The sequence below is a fragment of the Dipodomys spectabilis genome, unplaced genomic scaffold (assembly GCF_019054845.1).
Source record: "Dipodomys spectabilis isolate Male_0828 unplaced genomic scaffold, ASM1905484v1 ptg000071l, whole genome shotgun sequence".
Taxonomy (NCBI): domain Eukaryota; kingdom Metazoa; phylum Chordata; class Mammalia; order Rodentia; family Heteromyidae; genus Dipodomys; species Dipodomys spectabilis.
Genome location: NW_024870748.1, coordinates 7,650,869 through 7,671,419, shown reverse-complemented (window position 1 = coordinate 7,671,419; position 20,551 = coordinate 7,650,869). Strand labels below are relative to the sequence as shown.

The following is a 20,551-nucleotide window of genomic DNA, read 5'->3' as shown; positions in this document are numbered from 1 at the left end:
AGTAAATATGAAAGGAAGGTTGGAAAGCAGGCAGACATGAATAGATTTTTTTAAAGAGAGAATAAGCACATTCAAGTCACTAAGTAGTGGAACTAGACTAATTCAGTGCCATATGACTCCAAACCGGTGCTCTTGATCACTAGCAAAATTGCCTCCTCCTCTTAAGCAGTTTTCAATATATGTTTATTGACAAAAATCTCCTCAAGATTGTATAACAAAATAGTATCAAGCATGAATCAATGGATATAAGCCTGCATATAAGAGAAAGAGTTGTACAAAAGTAAAATGCCAAAAGGTTTTGGAAAGTTAAGGAAAGAAAAGGAGAGAAGTGAGGAAAAGAGAGAAAGGAAGAGAGAGGAGGAAGAAGGGAAGAGGGGAGCAGAGGGAGGGAAGAGGAAGAGGAAGAAAAAGAGATGAAACATCTGCAATTAATAATTACAAGATATATATATATATATATATATATATATGCATGTAGTCATCAGTTTCAAAGAATGACAGTAATTGACTAGTTAATCAGTGATTTATAACCATTACAAAAATAAACAGATGGCATTCATTTGATAGTGATAGAATAATACTAACTTAATGTGGGCAGTCACTTCCAAATCTTATTCTTTTGGTGCCAACACGCTCTTGTTCCAAAATTCTATATTTTCAACCCAGTTACCTAAAAGGCTGTTAAAACTACTTGACAACCTCTGACCTCTTGAATTGTCACACAGCAGCGTAGGAGAAACAGTATAGTAGGGCATATTCTTCAGACTTAGAGAAAGTATTTTGAAGACCATTTGATATTTACTAGCACTTGCCTTCCAAGTATTCTTGGCTAGTAGCAGTAATTGTATAAGTTATATAGGAAATGAGCAATCTTTTCCTTTACTGATATAGGATTTGTTTGACAAAACTAATCTAACTTAGGGAAATTGCTAGATGTGCTTATCAAGTCTTGAAAGTGAATCAGGTCAGGACTTCACTTTTCCACCCCTTAGTAATAATTCTAAGCAGACATTTGGCATGGCATGTTTTGTTAGTGTGGATCCTAAATCCAGATTGCTGCCAGTGGATCATCTGGAATCTCTCTTTGAAAGAAAAAACTGAGCAAGCTTTCTAATATGTATGATTTGCTAATATAGAAACATAGTCATAGATAATGAAATTAAGCCAAATTAGTAGTTGGTTGAAACTCTTAAGAAAATTCCTAACGTATTTGCTACAGGGCAAAGCAATTTAGCAGTAGTGCGAAAACAATTTATCATTCTGAACAGGTATACAAATAATCAAAGAATGCCATTGCATAGGTTGTTTATTGCTTCCAAAGCCAATATAACTTCACTGTTATTCATTTAGTGCAAATATTTTTGTATATCTACCTTATATTAGACACTGAATTAAGAAATGGTAAGGCATATTAAAATGCAGAGAATGGTACCCAAAACATTTGAAATCTTTAAGAAAAACACATTATCAGCAAAGCAAACATTGGATTAGAGTGAAAGATGGAAAAAGAGCTTCTAAGCAAATGGACCTTAAAAGCAGGCAGGAATAGTTATGCTCATGCCTGGTAAAGAAGACTTCACACTAAACTTAGTCAGAGAGACAGAGATAGTCACTTAATATTATTAAAGGGAATAATACACCAAGAAAAAATAATGGTTGTTAATATATACATTAACATCTACTAGCCAACAAAATATAATAACATATTAAAACCATAATCACAAACCATGATCAAATTAATTTCATACCAGGGATGTAAGGTTGGTTTAACAAACATAAATCAGTAAATATAATGCAGGATACAAATAGAATCAAGGACAAAAATCACATAATCTCAATTGATGCAGAAAAAGCCTTTGAAAATATCCAACATCATTTTATGATAAAAGATACTAGGGATAGAAGGAACATACCTCAGTGTAATGAGAGATAGATGGGTAGGTAGAGAGAGAGAGACAGAGACAGAGAGACACAGACAGAGAGAAAGAGAGACAGAGGGACAGAGAGAGGCAGAGACAGAGACAGAGAATCTCTAACGAACATACAACCAACATTATATCAAATACGAAAAAGTGAAATGTTCTAATTTCAGGAATAAGACAAGAGTTTTCATTCTTTCCACTTTTATTCAACATTTACCTGGACATTTTTTGGCCAGAGCAATAAGGCAAGGGAAATAAATAAGATGGATTTAAATAGGGAAGTAAGAAATCAGATCATCCCTATTTGCAGCTGGTATGATTCTGTACTTTAAAGGATTAAGATTCCACCATAAAACTCAGATTTGAGAACACTTTTGGCAATGTAGCAGAATATAAAAGCAACACACAAAAATCTGTAGTTTTTTTGTATACCTGTAATTAATGAGCTGTGAAAGAAACAACTCTGTTCATAATAGTCTCACCAAAAAAAAAAAAAGCCACATACAGTGGCTCATGCTTGTTATCTTACTTAGGATGCTAAGAACAAGAGCATGGAGATCCAAGGTCAGCCTTGCAGAAAAGTTCACACCACTGTCAACTCACAACTGGGTACAATGGCACGTACCTGTTACACAAGCTACATGGGAGGCTGAGATTGAGAGGATTGTGGTTCCAGGCTAGCCCAGGCAGAAAAGTTCATGAGACCGAGTCTCCATGAAAAGGAAGCTGGATGTGGTGGCCTCTGAGATCCCAGCAAAATCTTTAAGTCTATATAAGTGGATCATTGTGCAAGTGCCTGTGCAGGAAGCAAGACACTGCTCAATTCTAAAAACAACCAATAAAAAACAGGAATGGAATTATAGCTCAGTGGTTTCATGCCAGCCTAGCCCAAACTAGTTGATGAGTTAAAAAAATGGATTACTCACCCAGGCACCCATGGCTCATGCCTGTAATCCTAGCTACTCAGGAGGTTAAGATCTGAGAATTGCAGTTCAAAGCCTGCCCGCGCAGGAAAATTTGTGAGATACTTATCTCCAATAAACCACCAGAAACTGAAAGTGGCTCTGTGGCTCAAGTGGTAGAGCTCTAGCCTTGAGCTGAAGAGCTGAGGGACAGCACCCGGGCCCAGAGTTCAAGCCCCACAACTGACAAAAAAAATGATTACTCAATAAGAGTGCCTAAGTATAAAATTAACCAAGGAGGTAAAGGGACACTTCAATGAAAACCATAAATACCTGAAGAAAGATATTGAAGATGACATCAGGAGATGGAAAGACATCTTATGTTCCTGGATTGGAAGAATTAATATCATGAAAATGGCTATACCATCAAAAGCAATCTACAGATTCAATACAATTCCCATCAAAATTCCAATATCTTTTTTCCATCATGCACTCTCTGGGAGAAAATTATAGCTCTCCTTAATGATTTATTTCAAATAATTCTTTACTAGTGAAGATTTCCCTACCAAACTTAATGGCCTCTTTCCTCAACCCCAATGTATACACTCAAAACATACACCCAAACCCATTTTTGTAGGTTTCATTACTTTGCTATATTCCTATAACACTTTACTCAGAGTTTTATTAGAGTGCTTATTACAATAATTTACATTTGGGTTCTTTATGTGTATGCCTGTTACTATATAGCAAGTTCTTCCCAAGCAGTAAATTATTTGTGCTTATCTCTGTATGCCTAATCACAAGCATAGTACTTGTTGTGTAGTAAGACTGAAAATTTTTTGTTTAAGAGAAAGAAGATGATAAGAAAAGAAATAAAAATCAAATCCTAGGTAAAATGTTATGAGAATATATAATAAGGAGTAATTAATTCCAGTGAGATAGCTCCATGGATAAGGTGACTTTTTAGATGACTCTTGAAAAATGAGTAGGTTTTGACAAGTAAGGATGAGTATTAGAGGAAGGGAAAGACGTGAAGGGCATTTAAAGCAGAATTTATAAAGAACTTTAGGACCACCTTCACTGTGGCAAAATGATACTGTTAATTCACACACATTCCTTCTTGATACATGTAAACAAGCATTAGCAGGAACTGTACTTTTTAACATTTAGCAGACATTTTGAATTTATATAAACTTTGAAAACAATAATTCTGAGTTGTCCCTGTAAAAATACTGACATTCAGATCATTCCTCCTTTCACCCCCCGCCACACACACACAAATTAGTCAAATTTAGTGAGATTAGTATGCTGTGATTCTTATTTTTTTATCTCAAAATCTTGTTTTGAAAAGAATTCTTGTTTTGTAAAGTTCCCAGGATTGCAAAACAACTGAGTAGCCAGGCTGCTGCAAATACACACACACACACACACACACACAAACACAAACACACACACACACCAATGGGCCAGGGCTTCAGAACCTACTGATTTGCTCTGCAAGTAATTATCTAGCCACTAGTAAATACCAACGTATGAGCTTGGTAATGTCTCAAAATCCCTTCTGGCTATATATCCTTGGAGATTTGTGTCCTCTAAGTGGGCATTGGAAGTCCATGTAGATCTAATGATTACGTAAACTCTTCATCCCAAGGATGGATTTTGCCCTGTTTGTTTTCTTGATATCTCTAGCTCAAAGATACACCTTCATAGGGACTATTACTGAAGAGGAAAGGGACCAGAAGGAGGGGAATGGAAGATAAGAAGGGGTAATAACAGGTGAATATGATCAATATACATTAGATACATTATGAAAACATAACAATGAAACATTATTTGGTTCAATTAATATGCCATAATAAATTTAAAAGATATGTCTCCAGCAGAGAGCACTGAAAATTGGCTGAGTCCGGAGGTCCTGCAGATACTTAAATCACCAACTCTGAAATGTGGCTTCGGAGTGCTGTAAAGAGCTTTTATGTCCATCACGTATTACATATTCTGTGTGTAGAAGGGGTGTGTGTGTGTGTGTGTGTGTGTGTGTGTGTGTGTGTGTGTGTGTATTTCTGTGTGGTTTATATAGGGAGACAAAGGCAGCAGAAAAATAATGAAAACTAACATTTCAGAAATAGTATCTTTGGACATTTTCTTGTTCTGACCAAACTCTGACAAAATCGCACTTGTGTAATAATCCAGCTAAGGATCATACTTGACATTGCCAAGTTAGAAGCATGTGATGAGCATCAGCAAGCTACTAGTAGAACAGAGTTGCTTTCAGGGGTGTGAACAACTGAAGTGCATACTGGGCTATAGGAGGAAAGCCATAGAAAGTTTTTTTTCTGCAATTATCAGTAGGAAAAGGAAATTACCAAATTTAAAGTCCTTGTGTTTAGCTGACTTGTTGACTGTATCTCTCCTAACTCTGCAAAGAGGTGCATTTGCATATATAACCTACTTCAAAATCATTATTCATGTCATCACTTCCTGATGTCTTCCTTCTGTTTTTTACCATCTAATAACTATCCATTTCTCAAGACATGTTCTATAGAAACCTGGACTGTTTTTTGCCTGCCTTTTCTGTGAAATATTTCCTACCTACTCAGGCTGCCATAGTTCTTTATTCCTTAAACAGTAATAATTGGGTCTCTATATCATTCTGGTATTTCACTGCTTCCTAGTTATTTAATTGGAGATAGTAAGCCACAGTGACTAAAATATATACCTCCTGTGTGATCTTTAGCAATACACGTGATGTTTTAAAACTTTTGATCTACTAAATTAAGACATAAAATCTCTCTACTTCATAAGATGGTCCTGAAAGTTAAAGGAAAATAATGTATGCCAACTGCTTTACCTGACATATTTTAATATGGTGATGGTAGTGCTAATAGTGATAATTATTACCATCATCATAATATCTTCCACTAGATTGTATAACCTTGGAAGGCAGTGGCCATGTCCCCAATCTGCTTTTTTTTTCCAGGGTGGTACTAAGATTTGAACTCTCGGTTTCATGCTTGCTCAGGTTGTTCACTCAAGGCTGGTTCTCTACTTCCTGAGCCATGCCTACAGTCTTTCCTGCTTCTTTACTAGTTATTTTGGAGATTTAGTCTATTGGGGTTTTCTGCCCAGGCAGACTTTGAACTACAGGATTCTGGATATCAGCTTCCTGAGTAGCTAAGATGACAGGTGTGAGCCTCTGTCACCCTGCTTCTAATCTTTTTTTCCACTGATTTTCCTATAAGCCCTTAAACACTAATACCAATTAGCAAATTTTATGTCTGCTGATTTTATGATCAACTCTTTCCAATGCTACTGCCTGAAGATATGAAATTGTACCAGAAGTATAATTTTCAAATGTTGTTGCCAACTATAGAAGCTCTATGATGTATTTTCTTGGTTTGCATGTATGAGTAGTTAAGCTAAAAACTGCCAAAGTAATCATATACTAGTTGACAGAAGAATAGGAAACTTTTTAACCATCATGAACTTCTGTTCTCTATATATCTGTTTAAAAAGGGGAGAGAAGAATTGAAAGGATGACCAGAAGGAAAGAAACACACTAAAATATTATCTGGTAAATTGTTTTCAAAGTTCATTATTTCTTCTACCTCAAGCTGTATTGTTTTAATCTTTGTAGGAAACCATTGAGATTTTATCCATCACTTGTCCATTGACCATTTCTGTAGAGTTTACCAGAGTTTACAATGATAAGCAAAGTAGATACTAGAAACGGCACACAACAAATTTTTGGGCCTGTGATTTCTTTTCAGCTGATAATAGTAGAACTCTGAATGTAGATTCCACTGCAATGGCGCTACCTATGTCTGATCCAACTGCATGGGCCACAGCAATGAATAATCTTGGAATGGCACCGCTGGGAATTGCTGGACAACCAATTTTACCTGGTATGTTATTTTTAATCATCTCATAAGTGCTTCTTTTTGATTGACTATGTGGTAATAAATATAACAGTATGACACAACTTATTTTGAAGTTGACATTTACCAGATTCTGCCTAGAGTGTGCATTTTTGTAATATGAGCTTTATAGACTGGGTGGCTAGTCTTTACTAGTACACTTATAATAGCACTTTGGAAAAGCTTTGGATGGATCTAGGGTGATTGAATGTTTAAATAGTTCATTGAAATAAAAGACAACAGAATTTTGGCAAGAATTACAAAGCTTGCTTAATTTGATAGATTTCTTAACACAGACAAATAAACATGAACATGGAAAGAGAACTGACATAGACATTCCCCAAATCTGATATTCCCCATGGGGAGGAAAGAAGATGGTAAGGGCACCAATCCAAAATCTATTTTTAACATTGAATAACATTATTTACAAGTATAAAAGCAAAGCAACCCATAAAAGAATGGACCTTTTGGACTAACTCCATCATCACTAAAAATAAAGTCAGAAGAAAAAAAAATCATAATATCTACAGGGTTTGATTTAGACACACAAAAAGAGCTTCCTGGCCAGTCAGAGCTAATTATCCATTACCACAAGTTCGTGAAAGCATTAGGGAATTGTCCTCTCAGGGAGCTTATGGTAGCTTTTTAAAACAGCCTGAACATTAATCTCCCCAGATTTACTTAATTGTCATCCTACTTAAAAACACAAAACCATGCCAATCTAGAATCTTGTTCCTCCAAGTGGGCTCTGAATAATCCGGGAATTATTTAGAATGCCGCCTCACAGTTCTGACCTACTGAAATAGAAGCTGAATTTTCACGAAGTCCTCAAGATGATTCACAGGCAAATTCATCTGGAGAAAGAGATCTATAATGATTTCACTTTGTTGTGCCATTTTGCTCATATAGTTCATTAATCCTTCCCCTGTCCTTCACTCATTGCACAATTCCAGCCTACATTTTAAATTATTCTCATTGTGATGAGGGTTAAGGTAGATTGAGGCAACAGAAATATTAATAATATTAAGAGATATTATGATGTTATATTGAACAGGAAACAAGTATAAAAGTGGCTAAACATGAAGAGAAAAGGTATGTAAAGGATAAATGGGTGGAGAAATAAATGTACATGTAGCAAAGGCAAAGAGCTATTATATCATACTATAATTTATACCAGGGGCTGTAGTTGGCTAGACCACATTCTTCTCTGTTAGACCACCATAACTGGAATGAACATCCAGAGATTTTTTGAAGTCTAGAATGAATGGCCTAAGGATGGAAATAGTTTTAAATGACTAGTGAGGCCAGTCAGTAGTCATTGACCATAAGAATCAGTACTGCATTGTGCTTAAGATCTCTGGATTTAATCTGCCTGGATTATAAGAATGTTCCTTTCATCATTTGACCTTGGGAAATTATATATCTCTTTTGAAAGAAGTGATACTGGGATTTGAAATCAGAGCTCCTCAGTTGCTAGGTAGACATTGTACTGCTTTCAACCAGTCTGCCCTGGATGTACCTTGATGTATGCTTCCTTCCATAGCTGGAATATTAGGCACATGTGACCATGACCAGATTTCCTTGTGGAGATATGGTCTTTTAAACTTAGTTTTATTTTTGGCCTAGACTAACCTGGAACCCTAATCCTCTGAATCTCAAGTACATGCTACCCCACTGAGCTATTGGTTCAGACAGGGATCTCACAAATTTTACCTGAACTCACTCTCCATCTTTAGCCAGCTAGGATTACAAGTATAAGCCTTCAGCATCCAGCTGTGTATCTTTTCTTTACATACTGATGTGGAGAGCTTGAACACAAGACCTCATGCTCTTGCTTAGCTTTTTTAAAGAAATGAGTATGAATTTTTAAAATTGTCTTTAAGTAGTTGTACAAAGGAGTCACCATTTAACAAAGCAGTTTGTTAATACAATTCATATTGATCAATGTCACCCCTTTCAACAGCCCTTCCCACCCCTCCCCACCCAACTCTTCCCTTGCTTTTCTTAATTTTGTAGGATATGCAGTATGCATATAGAATTTTATATGTTGTTAAAAGTATGCATGTTTAAAAGTGTAGAAAGTGTTTAAGAGCATATAAAGTTTTTATAAGAGTGTAGGAAAGGTTAATAAGAGAGGAGGAAGGATTTATAGGAGAGTAGGAAGGTTTTATAAAGCCTTAATATATGTACATATACAAATATATAATAAAAGAAATATAACACTGCTACTTTGCGGATTTACATGTACTGCAGGGGTCTCTAGAACGTAACTCCCACGATAGGTGAGGGATCACTGCACACTGAATTCTTGACTGCGTTCTCCCTTCCTTCTCCTATTGATTTTAGTATGAATTTTTTAAAACATCTCCATTAAATATTCTAGTGATATGGAAAATATAAAAAATCAGTGCAAAAAAATAATCACAATCCCAGTAAATATAAGCAGACTTTTTATCTTTAAGTAGTTGTACGAAGGAGCTTCAATTCAGCGTGTCAATATATGAGAACACTGCATCTTGATCAGTATCACCCTTTACATTGTTCCTCCCAATCTATCACAGACTATACCCATTCCCTTATGTTACCTGGTTCCATTTTTACATATGTACAGTGAATATTATAACTACCATCACTCTTTCTGTTTGTTCCCTCCCACTTATGCCCTACCACCTAGAGAAAATATGGTTCAGCTTCCTGGTATTCATTTGGTTAAGCTATCAGTTAATTGTTTAGAGGAGATAAACCAGGCAAATCCATCCTTTCATATACCATATATTACACAGTTTGATTTTGCATATGTCCTCGTCTGTGTTTTATGTATGTTTATATTTTAGATATAATTTATACATATGAGAGAAAACATGTGCCCCTTGTCTCTCTGTCCCTCAGCTTTTTTGCTCACAATTGGTGCATTACCACTTCAGCCAGACCTCCAGGTCCACAGACATATATCTTCTGAGACTCGATTTCTTCATTCATGCAATTAGAACAAGAATTTCTAACTCCAGGGCTGGGAAGGTGGCTCAGTGGTAGAGCACTTGCCTTGCATGCATGAGGCCCTGGGTTCGATTCTTCAGCACCACATAAGCAAAAAGAAAAAAAAGCCGGAAGTGGCGCTGTGGCTCAAGTGGTATAGCACTAGCCTTGAGCTGAAGAGCTGAGGGACAGCGCCCAGGCCCAGAAATATGAGAATTAAATCATGATTAACACAATGCCTGGCACAGAGTAAGAACTCCAAAATATTTTAAACTATTAATTTTGTAATGCATTTTAATAATTGCTAATGGTTAATAATGTTAAATGTAAATAATTATTTAACTATTATTTTCTTTTTTTCTTCTTTTCTTGTGCCAGCCCTGGAGCTTGAACACAGGGCCTATGCATTGTCACTGAGCTTCTTTTGCTCAAGGGTAGTGCTCTACTACTTGAGCCATGGCTCCTCTTCGGGCTTTTTTTTAATAGTTTATCAGAGATAAGAGTCTCACAGACATTCCTACCTGGGCTGACTTCAAACTGCAGTCCTCAGATCTCAGCCTCCTGAGTAGCTAGAATTGCAGGCATAAGCCACCAGCACCCAGCTGTTACTATTTTCTAAAGAATATAATGCATTTTACATTTAGTGTTTCTTCATTATTTAATTACAATAGAATTTAAGCTAAACTGTTGCATAGTCTTGTACAGCTCAATGCAGTGTGGTTTTTAAACAAAACTAAAATAGTCTAAGGTGGCTAGACAATATGATCTGGCTTAAGTACTCTGAGTCTATGCAGTCTGGAACACATAGATAAGTGTTAATACATGTAAAGTCTTTTTTTTTTGTCGGTCATGGGGCTTGAACTCAGGGCTTGGGCACTATCTCTCAGCTCTTCAACTCAAGGTGAACACTGTACCACTTGAGCCACAGCTCCACTTCCAGTTTTCTAGTGCTTTATTGGAGATAAGACTCTCACAGACTTTCCTGCCCGGGCTGGCTTTAACCGCTATCCTCAGATCTCAGCCTTCTGAGTAGCTAGGATTACATGCATGAGATACCAACACCCGGTGATATGTAAAGTCTTAAAATGATGCCTGGCTCCTCGTAATCCCTAAATTAACTCAGCTATTGTTATTGTTTCAAGTTCATGTATAATAACATACGTGTTGATTAATCTTGATTGTCACCTTGACTGAGTTGAGAGAAACCTAGGACATTAATTAAGCCCTCCTCTAAATATCTGGAGGTTCATCTACAGAGAGGATTGGTACACAGAACAGAAACGGGGAGAATGACTTATCCTGAATATATATAAGTGGCACTATTCAATAGGTTAGAGGCTAGGAAAAAATCAGTGGAAAAGTGAAGATCCAGCCAGCACATTGCACTTTCCATTCTTTCTGAACAAGTATGTCTATTTCTATTGTTGTTTTCATTGCCCAGAGATATCAGACTCAAAAAGACCAACTAGGACACAGGCGTGAACAGAAGGTAGTTGACATAGTAGAAATGGTATATCAAGGTAGTCCCTCCCCCCAAAAAAAACCTGAGGCATCCAAGGACTACTTTACCAAAGGAGATATTAAGGCACCCATTAATACAGTCTGTGTATATAAATGCAGAAAATTTTTAACTTTCAAGCCTCTAGAAAAGCACATGAATTTCAAGAGCTCCAAGATAAGGGAAATAAGAGATCAATGGCCTTATCTAGCTGAAATAACTAAATACACAATGATAGTAATAGTCATTTTATTTAAAAGGCTTTCGTGGGGGGGGGCGGTGCTGGGAAGGTGGCTCAGTGGTAGAGTGCCTGCCTTGCATGCATGAGGCCCTGAGTTCGATTCCTCAGCACCACATAAGCAGAAAAAGCCAGAAGTGGCACTGTAGCTCAAGTGGTAGAGCACTTGCCTTGAGCTGAAGAGCTGAGGGACAGTGCCCAGGCCCAGAGTTCAGGCCCACGACCGACAAAAAAAAAAACAAAAAAGCTTTCATGGAAACCATTAAGAAAAGACCTAAGTGAGACTACTTACTTATTTATTCATCTATACAAAAAATATTTACTGAGGCCTGCTATATGCAAGGTACTTTTGAGAAGTCCTGAGAAGAAAGAAGTACACAAAAAAGATAAAGATTCCTGCCCTCTTACTGACTCTAATACAACCCCATATTTTCTACTTAATAAAATATATTCTCAGGTATGAGCTGTCTGTTGAATGACAAAAGCTCAAAGACTTCCTATCCATTTTGTTCATTTGTTCTTTTATTTGTATTCCTTAAAAAAGTAATAAAGGGGGAGCCTGGCACCAGTGGCTCACACCTGTAATCCTAGCTACTCAAGAAACTGAGATCTAAGAATCAAGGCTCAAAGCTAGCCTACGACGGAAAGTCCATGAGACACTAATCTCCTATTAACTACCAACAAGCCAAAGATGGAGCTGTGACTCAAGTGATAGAGCAGTAGCCTTAAGGAAAAAAACCTTAAAATTATCTATCTTTCTAGCCCTTCTTTGCCCTACTCCTTTCTATTCATTTATACTGTGCCCTGCCTTGTGAGAACATTTAATTTCTAATGTAAGCCCTCAACCTTCATCCAGGTCTACTGTGGATACCTTTGGAGAAATATTAATGATGACATTATGTTCATGATTTCTGATTTCTGGATTTTAGAGATGAATAAAATTTTTCCATTTGCCAATAAAAGATGTGTGAGGGTAAAATAAAAAGGAAATCAAACTATTGTTTGTGCAGTACATGAAACCAAGCATTTTAAAATAAAATAAATGTGTGAAGTCTATAATCTCAGAATAAAGGGAAGGCCTTTCAGTCAAGCAAATTTAGTTTTATGACAAATTCATTGTATTTTGAATTTGTACATTCTTCAGTAGGGTAGGGAAAGGAATATTGACTGAGGCTATACACCAATGTTTGGACTTTTGATATTACTCAACTATTTTTCTTACTGCCATTCCCTGTACATTAAACTCTCAGAAAATTTTCTTTCAGAACTAGGCTATCACATACTCACAAAATTCTGGGCCATGAAAGTTTCTCTTTCCTCAAGAACTGGTTATATATTTCTCTTCATGGAAAAGCAAATCATATAATTAATCAGTCCCTTCCTTTTTTTTTGCTGTAGTTGTCTGGTCACAGGTGTTTTCCAACTTTAAAAAGTGGATGGGATTTTACAAACTACACATCTGAATGTTAATTTACCTCTCTACCTGACTTCTGTTCTTATTAACATAAGACAAGGTGAAGACACACTGCAAAGGGCCTCTGTGAACTGAAATATGCTGCATAACCAACCCAAACTCAATTTGTTGCTTTGTTTTCCATTGCACATGATCTAGGCCTTCCTTAGTCTACTTTCCAAATGGGCTGAAACAAGTATTTAAATAATCTTTTAGGGAAGCAGGAAAGATAGAAATATTTCAGAGTCATTGGGGAAATTTTTGGAAATGTGGGCTTGCAAGAGGGTTTAAGGCCATTTCGCAGCTCAACCAGGCTATATTTAAAAATTTGAGGTCTCTCTACAATTTGACTGCCTGAAAAGTCTTTCAGAGGATCTGTGTAGAGACAAAGCAAGAAGGATTGAAATGGGTTAAAATTTCTCAATACTCAGGCATAATGCTTAATTTTTTCAGTAGAAACACTGAAGAAATAACAACAATGTTGCAGAAGTGTGTAGCTGAATTAGAATCATAATTTTCTATAAAATCGCTTAATTGTGCATACATAATTAGATTCTATTCAGGACACTTATTTTAGAATAATCTGTGGATTTAATTTAAGTGGTATTACTGTGAGGACAAACTACTCCTTAAGACTCAAAATTTCTTGGGAACATCTAAATGATGAGATAAAAAGGTATGGTGGTATATGCCTGTAATCCTAGCACTTTGGAGACTAAGGAAGGAGGATCATGAGTTTGAAGCCAGCCTTGGCTACATAGAAAGACTGTCTTTCTCATGTCTTTCCATCTCTCCCTCACTATCTCTTTCTCACACACATACACATACACACACATACATACACACAGAATTAAAACTGTAGCTAGGAGGACATAGGTAGGAAGAAATCACTGTACATGTTAAGCATAGCTTTTCTGAGGATATAAAGGGAATTCCAGTCAAACAGAACCAGCAATTATAAAAAATGAAGACAGGTTAGTAAATGTATCAAATACCACCTTTGATTCTTATAGTTCATATGTTTTATTTTGTTTTGTCTGTTTTCTTTTTTGAGACAAAGTCTTGTTATGTAGACTAGGCTGGCCTTGAACTCAGACTCCCTCTACCTCAGCTTCATCCTCCTGAGTGCCAATCTTATAGTCATATTCCACTATGTCTAATTCTCCATTTGATTCCTTGCCATAATTCCAATTTCCCCATAGGCAAAGTTATTGGATTTTAAAAAGAAAACTCCAAGTTACCTAACATGGTGCCAATATATATTAAATACTGTAGTAGGATATTTTAGGTGTAAAAAATAATCAGCCCGTGTTAAGCAGCTTCATAGACAGGAATATTTACAGACCCACTTCAGAAATGAGTAAGTGAATATGAAGTTTAATCTGACCAAGGGCATGTTTTGTTTTCTTATGACACGTGGGCTTTATAAAGCCTAGTATAGACTAATGGTTAGGAGCATGGTTAGTAAGAGCTTCAAAGTGTGTGCCTGGGCTTCAGTTTCCTCATGTGTAAAATAGGTAATAACAATATTGTCCATCTCTTAGGACTTTTGTGAAGATTAATTAAGCTGATAGATGATAAATACATAGATAAGTAAAGCTGGAAATTATAAGTATTTAATTAATAAATATTTAATATCATGGACTTGGAGGTTGCATTTCACAGGACAAAAGCTACTATGAACTGCCCTGACAAGAGAAACCAAAGATTGAATCATAAAATGAGCATACTTAATGGCACTGTCAAACATCAAAAATGGGAGTCCTGAAAGGGTTCTAGGGTTTGTAGACAATCATAAATGTAGCACTCCTAGTAGAGTGTCAGTCATTGGCTTTCTTCCAATTAGCCCTTCCACAAAGCCAACAATTGCTTAAGACAGTGCCTGTGGGGTCCTACAAGATCCCATAGCCCTATTCAATAAGCTGAAAAAAATCTTGGTCAATCTAGTTCGATGCTTAGTATTTTTCCTCTTTAAAAATTGTTAGGGCTGGGAAGGTGGCTCAGTGGTAGAGCGATTGCCTTGCATGCATGAGGCCCTGGATTCCTCAGCACCATATAAGCAGAAAAAAAAGCCAGAAGTGGCACTGTGGCTCAAGTGGTAGAGTGCTAGTCTTGAGGTGAAGACCTGAGGGATAATGCCCAGGCCCAGAGTTCAGGCCCACGACTGGGCCCCCCCCCCAAAAAAAATTAATTGTTATTCAGGAGGCTGAGATCTGAGGATCACGGTTTAAAGCTAGCCCTAGCAGGAAAGTCTGTGAGACTTTTTTGTAATTTTTATTTTATTGTAAAGATGCTGTACAGAGGGGTTACAGTTACATGAGTAAGGTAATGATAAGGTAATGAGTACATTTTTTGTCGAACATTGCTACCCCCTCCTTTGTTTTTCTCCTAATATCCCTTCCATTCCCCCTCTTCTACTCCCCCCGCCCCAAAGTTGTAAAGTTCATTTCCAACATAGTGTCTTATCAGTATCACTGTTGGGATGGGTCATCCTGTGTCCTTGTTTCAGCATTTTGTTTTTCCCTCACTAAACTACCAAGAAAAAAAAGCCAGAAGTGCATCTGTGGTTCAAGTGATAGAGCACTAACCTTGAGCAAAAAGAAGGTTAGGCCCCAGGACCAGCATACAAAATAATTAATTGTTAACATATTGTTCACATCCATTCCAGCCATTCATGATATTTTCCATATATATTTTGTATGTGTATGTGTGTCTGTGTATCTGTGTGTCTGTGTGTCTTGTGTGTGCCAGTGCCAGTAATAGCAGTTTAGTAGGCTGTGCTGTGTAGCCTAGTACTCATCATTAGAGCCATACCCCCACTTCTGGCTCTGTGGTGGTTAATTGGAAATGAGTGTCATGAACTTTTCTGTCTGGGCTGTATTCAAACTATGATCCTCAGAATCCAGCATCCTGAATACCTAGGATTACAGGTATAAGCCACCAGTGCCCAGCTTTCCATATCTATTTCTTTAAAAAATTACTTGAAAATTTAGCAAGTTAAAACACAATCAGTTTATTCTACTTCAAGAGTTCTCAAAACAGAATTTGGTAGGATTCAGATAGACAGATCCTTCTCCCATGTATATAAGCTGGGATACCTGAGTGGCAAGCTAGACAGAATAGCCAAAGACTCTACTTGTATTCCTCAGTAGAGACAGATTTTTAAAAAACTGTATTCAGCTAGATCCCTTCTTTTCCATTTACTCCCAGACCCTCTCCACATAGTCTCTTTAGCATAGGAGTCAGATGTTTTATATGACAAGTCAAAGCTCCCATCAAATACATTGTCAGAGGCAAAAAGTAGAAACTGCCTCTCAATTCTTGGACCTGAAAAAGGACATAGCATCCCCTCTATCAAGTTCTATTGGTCAAAGCAATTCTAGAGCCCATGTAGATTTAAAGTGAATTTAAAGTAACTCACCACAAAGCATTTGTTGCTCTGATGCCATAATTGTTAAACATATATGCTTCATTTTGTACCTATAACTAAATCAGTCCATTAAAGCAGTCTATTAAAACAGTTGTCATACTATGTTAAGAGTCATGCTTTGGTTAAGAAAATTAGAATTAGATCAGCTAGAGCTGAATCTTAGTTCAGCCTTTTATTGGCTGTGTGAACTTGATCAAGTAACTAAACCCGTCTGGGCTCCAGATTCCTTAACTATAAAACAAAGGATAACAATATCGTGTAATTCATAGATCTACTGGAATAAGAGCATATAAAATGCACAATGCCTAGCTACTGTGCAATCATTTGATAAATATTTAGAGTAGTGATAATAGTTCACAATTTTGACAGCATTTTAACTGTTTTGACAACATTTTAACTGCTTCTATTTCCAAATTACAGTATGAGGTCAAGAATTTTGTCATTCATTCCTTTAACCCCAATACCTGGCACAAAACCATTGGCATGGAAATATTGAGTGAATGGAAATTTGCATGACAGGTAGTAACACAGAAATGATGTTTGTCTCTACTGCAACCCTTTGACTCAGATGTAGACAGAAGATAGAGGATAAGTTGCTAGGTAGCAGGAAAGTATAAGGCTATACAGAAATATTACTGGAAATTACGTGGTAGAGCTACGATCTTGAGGAACAAGCTAGCTCAACTAAAGCACAGAATTTGAAGCATTTACAATAGCCTGGGATTTTGAGAAGTGCATGAGTCACAGAGGGCATACAAACCAATACCTTAGCAATGGCCACACCGAGAGTCATGAAAGCTATGGGGAAAGGAAACTGAAAAAAAGCGAGAAAGCTAGAATTAGTTTATAAATGTACAAGTAAATATATGGGGTCTTATGCACGTGTGCTCAAAAGTATTACCAAAGTATGGTATTTGCAGGGAAGAATTCAAACTGTAATTCCTGAGCAAAACTAACTCATGATCCCTCAAAATGAATATCATGAAGCTGGTACTTGAATGGTGAGTGGGAAAGAAAGGAACAGGGTAGATGAATGAAGAGAGGAAGAGAGACCAGGTGCTGGTGGCTCACCTCTATAATCCTATTTACTCAGTAGGCTGAATTCTGAAAATCCCAGTTCAAAGCCAGCCCAGGCAGAAAAGTCCCTGTGAGACTCTTATCTCCAGTTAACTACCAGAAAACTGGAAGTGGATCTGTAACTCAAAGTGTTAGAGCTCTAACCTTGAGCAAAATTGCTCAGGGACAGCACCAGGGCCCTGAGTTCAAGCCCCACAGCCAACAAACAAAAAAGAGAGGAAGAGGGGAGCATGCATTCATAATATTCAATTCATAGCCTATGAAATTAAGAAAATTGTGGGGAAAGGTTGAATTAGAAGGGATGGTAGAGAATGATCAAAGGGTTGACATAGACCAAGATGTATTGTATTCATAAATTGATTTGTTGAAGGCTAACTCCTTTGTACAACTACTTAAAGATAATAAAATATATAATAAAATAAGAAAAAGAATGGATCCAGGTGCTTGCTAGTAGCTCATGCCTGTGATCCTAGCTACTGAGATCTGAAGATTGCTTTTGAAGCGAGACCAGATAGGAAATCCATAAGACTCTTTCTCCTCAGATAATCACCAAAAAGCTGAAAGTGAAGCTATGGCTTTAAGAGGTAGAGTCCTAGCCTTTAGCAAATAATAATAATAATAATAATAACAAGGACAGCACCATGGCCCTGAGTTAAAACCTCAGGACTGGCACAAAAAAATAATAATTAAAAATTTTTAAAAAGGATGGAAGGAGAAAATGAAAATAAAGCCCCCCTTAAAGTATCTATGGTGAAAAGGACTTTTGAGGCCTTTTCCACAACTCTTTTATATAATTTCAAATCTCCTTTAGAAGTGTGAATTCCTAATATAAGTGGCAATAGCATGTACTTGTTTGCAGTACTCCAGTCAGGCCAGAGGCCAGGAAAAGGGCAAGAATTTCTCTTGTGCTCTATTTCCAGTTTATTTGAAGTTTGGACTTTGATTTTTCAGGCTCTACCATAGTTACATAAGACCCATGGTTTCAAATGCTTTTTTCCCCTTTGTTGGCACTGGAAATTCAAGTCCATTCTGAATCTTAATGATTAAAAATAAACAAAAGAAACAATGTGATTGGAGTCTTTGAAATGTCATGTACCACCTACCATCTAGCAAGCTTTTCAGAAGAGTGTAACTCGTAGAACTCTTGGTGTATTGAACTAAAGGAAAAAGAAAGTTTATCTACTGTGTCTTTAACCATATGCTATGAATAGACTCTCTTTTAAACAGATTTATAAAATATTAATGTAATCATACCAAACGGCAGAGTGGTGATTACATCAGTCAGGAGTTATATTTATCCTATATATTTGTTTTTTGTTTGTATCCATTTATTAGTAGATGGTACATGGAGATAGACATTTCCTTCTCAGTGGAAGTGGCAGAACTTGTTTAATGAAGTGATGTTTCTGTAATCTGTGGTAAGGTAGAGTTGTGAGTGACAGAGCTATATGAATAGCAATAAGGATCTGGGCAGAACAATAAAAGGAAGACAAACATTTCAGTAGGAGGGGAAAATAGATGGGATTGTTTAGTTGACAGACAATCTTAATTCTGATCTTTTCCTTAGAAAAATTACTAGTTTGTAAAATGGGTGAGATAATGTTCAGAATTTCTCCAAAATCTGCACACAAAAAATTCAAATTTGCAAAGACTCAAATGGCACTGTAAACCAGAATGCTTTTGTTCTGGAGCGTAGAAAGGTATTTCTCCTCAACCCGAAACCTAGTCACCCCCCTCGCTCCCTCCCTTGGGCTTGACTCATAGGAGGCTTGTCACAAATGTTTGTAGAATGTGATTGTGAATGCCAGAATCAGTGAATTCATCAGTGTGTGTTTGTACATTTTGAATGGAAGGAAATTTGCCTATCATGACAGAGGTTTCCATATCTGCTCTATCCTCTCACCAACTGAGTTGAATGTCATTACTTACCCCAACTTTTATCAAAAAAGAAATGCAGAAATATTAAAGAAACGTTCCTCAAGGTCACATAAGTGGTGGGTAGAGAGTAGAGATAATGTGAGCCACAGGAGAAAAGGTCATGTTTGGGCATCTCAAGATGAAATGCATATAACAGTAAGAAGGATGCCTTACCTTACTTTGGCTGGGTTTCCAATGGGGAGATGCACGTTTCACCTGTTTATCCATCTATGACCCAGGCACAGGACTCCCCTTTACTGAACATGTTAAACCTGAAGTTCTACTTCTCTGGGTAGATTCTTCCTGCTGTTTAGTTGTACCTCCTCTAGTATTTTAGAGCACCAACAAGGATTTGCAAGAAAACCTTGAGAATATCTTTACCAGCATTGCCCCTCTGACCTGTGTGGTAAGCATGGTGAAGTCTTTGGAAGCATAACTTGCCACAGCTAATGTAACAGCCCCTTTGTTACTAGAACTGATTATTTTTTTAAAAACTTTCTTTGTTTATAGTATACTGTGTGGGATTCTATAGTGAGAACAGGTAGAAGAGCTAGGAAAAATGAAGTAAAGTTCACTCCTTTCTCTCAAAGAATTTGTATTTTTATATAGAATCAAAATTAGGCAGTGAAATCAGTATTACCATTAGACTCAAGCAAATGAGTTCCCTGCCCAGGGCCCATGTCTCAGTGGGGTCCCATGCTTTAGAAAGACTATCTCTATATTTTCCAACCCCCCTAGAGTTCTGAACACTGGCCTAGCAGGCAGTCATTAGATTGGCGATCCAGAATCTAGGGAAAGTCTTGCTTGCTTTTGGACCACAAGAAGTACCTTTCTTAAAATTTCTTAAGGGACGCAGTTGTGGCTCAGTGGTAGTGCTCTCCAGAGAGAATAGCGTTGCTCCATTCATAAGAAATGGAAAGACTTGGAAAAAATTATATTAAGCAAAGTAAGACCCAAAGAAACATAGGTTTCCCTCATTTGTAATAATTAGAATGTGCCTATAAATCTATAAGTAAACCTAAAAGTAAAAGGCAAAAAATTAAACTTGGGCATGATACATAAAACAGGACTCTAAACATTCACACAGTGACACCCAAGGAGGATATTCTTAGGAGAGGATCACAAAGGCTCAACAGCTATGTGCAAATGATCATATAAAATGGTTCTTATGGAAATGAACTTCAAGAACTGGAAACAAATGTTTTTTTAAATTTACTTTTT

The 20,551-nt window shown here is 36.9% G+C and overlaps 1 protein-coding gene across 4 annotated transcripts in view; it reads left to right on the top strand.

Annotated features, from left to right (window-relative positions):
- The window catches only part of Enox2 (ecto-NOX disulfide-thiol exchanger 2), a 331,459-nt gene that overhangs the window by 238,964 nt on the left and 71,944 nt on the right, over window positions 1–20,551 (top strand). For all 4 annotated transcript variants that reach the window (XM_042682456.1, XM_042682454.1, XM_042682455.1 and 1 more), the window contains one exon: window positions 6,595–6,729. In XM_042682456.1, coding sequence (XP_042538390.1) covers window positions 6,633–6,729 — 97 coding nt within the window. In that variant the 5' untranslated portion in view covers window positions 6,595–6,632. The remainder of the gene's footprint in view (window positions 1–6,594; window positions 6,730–20,551) is intronic.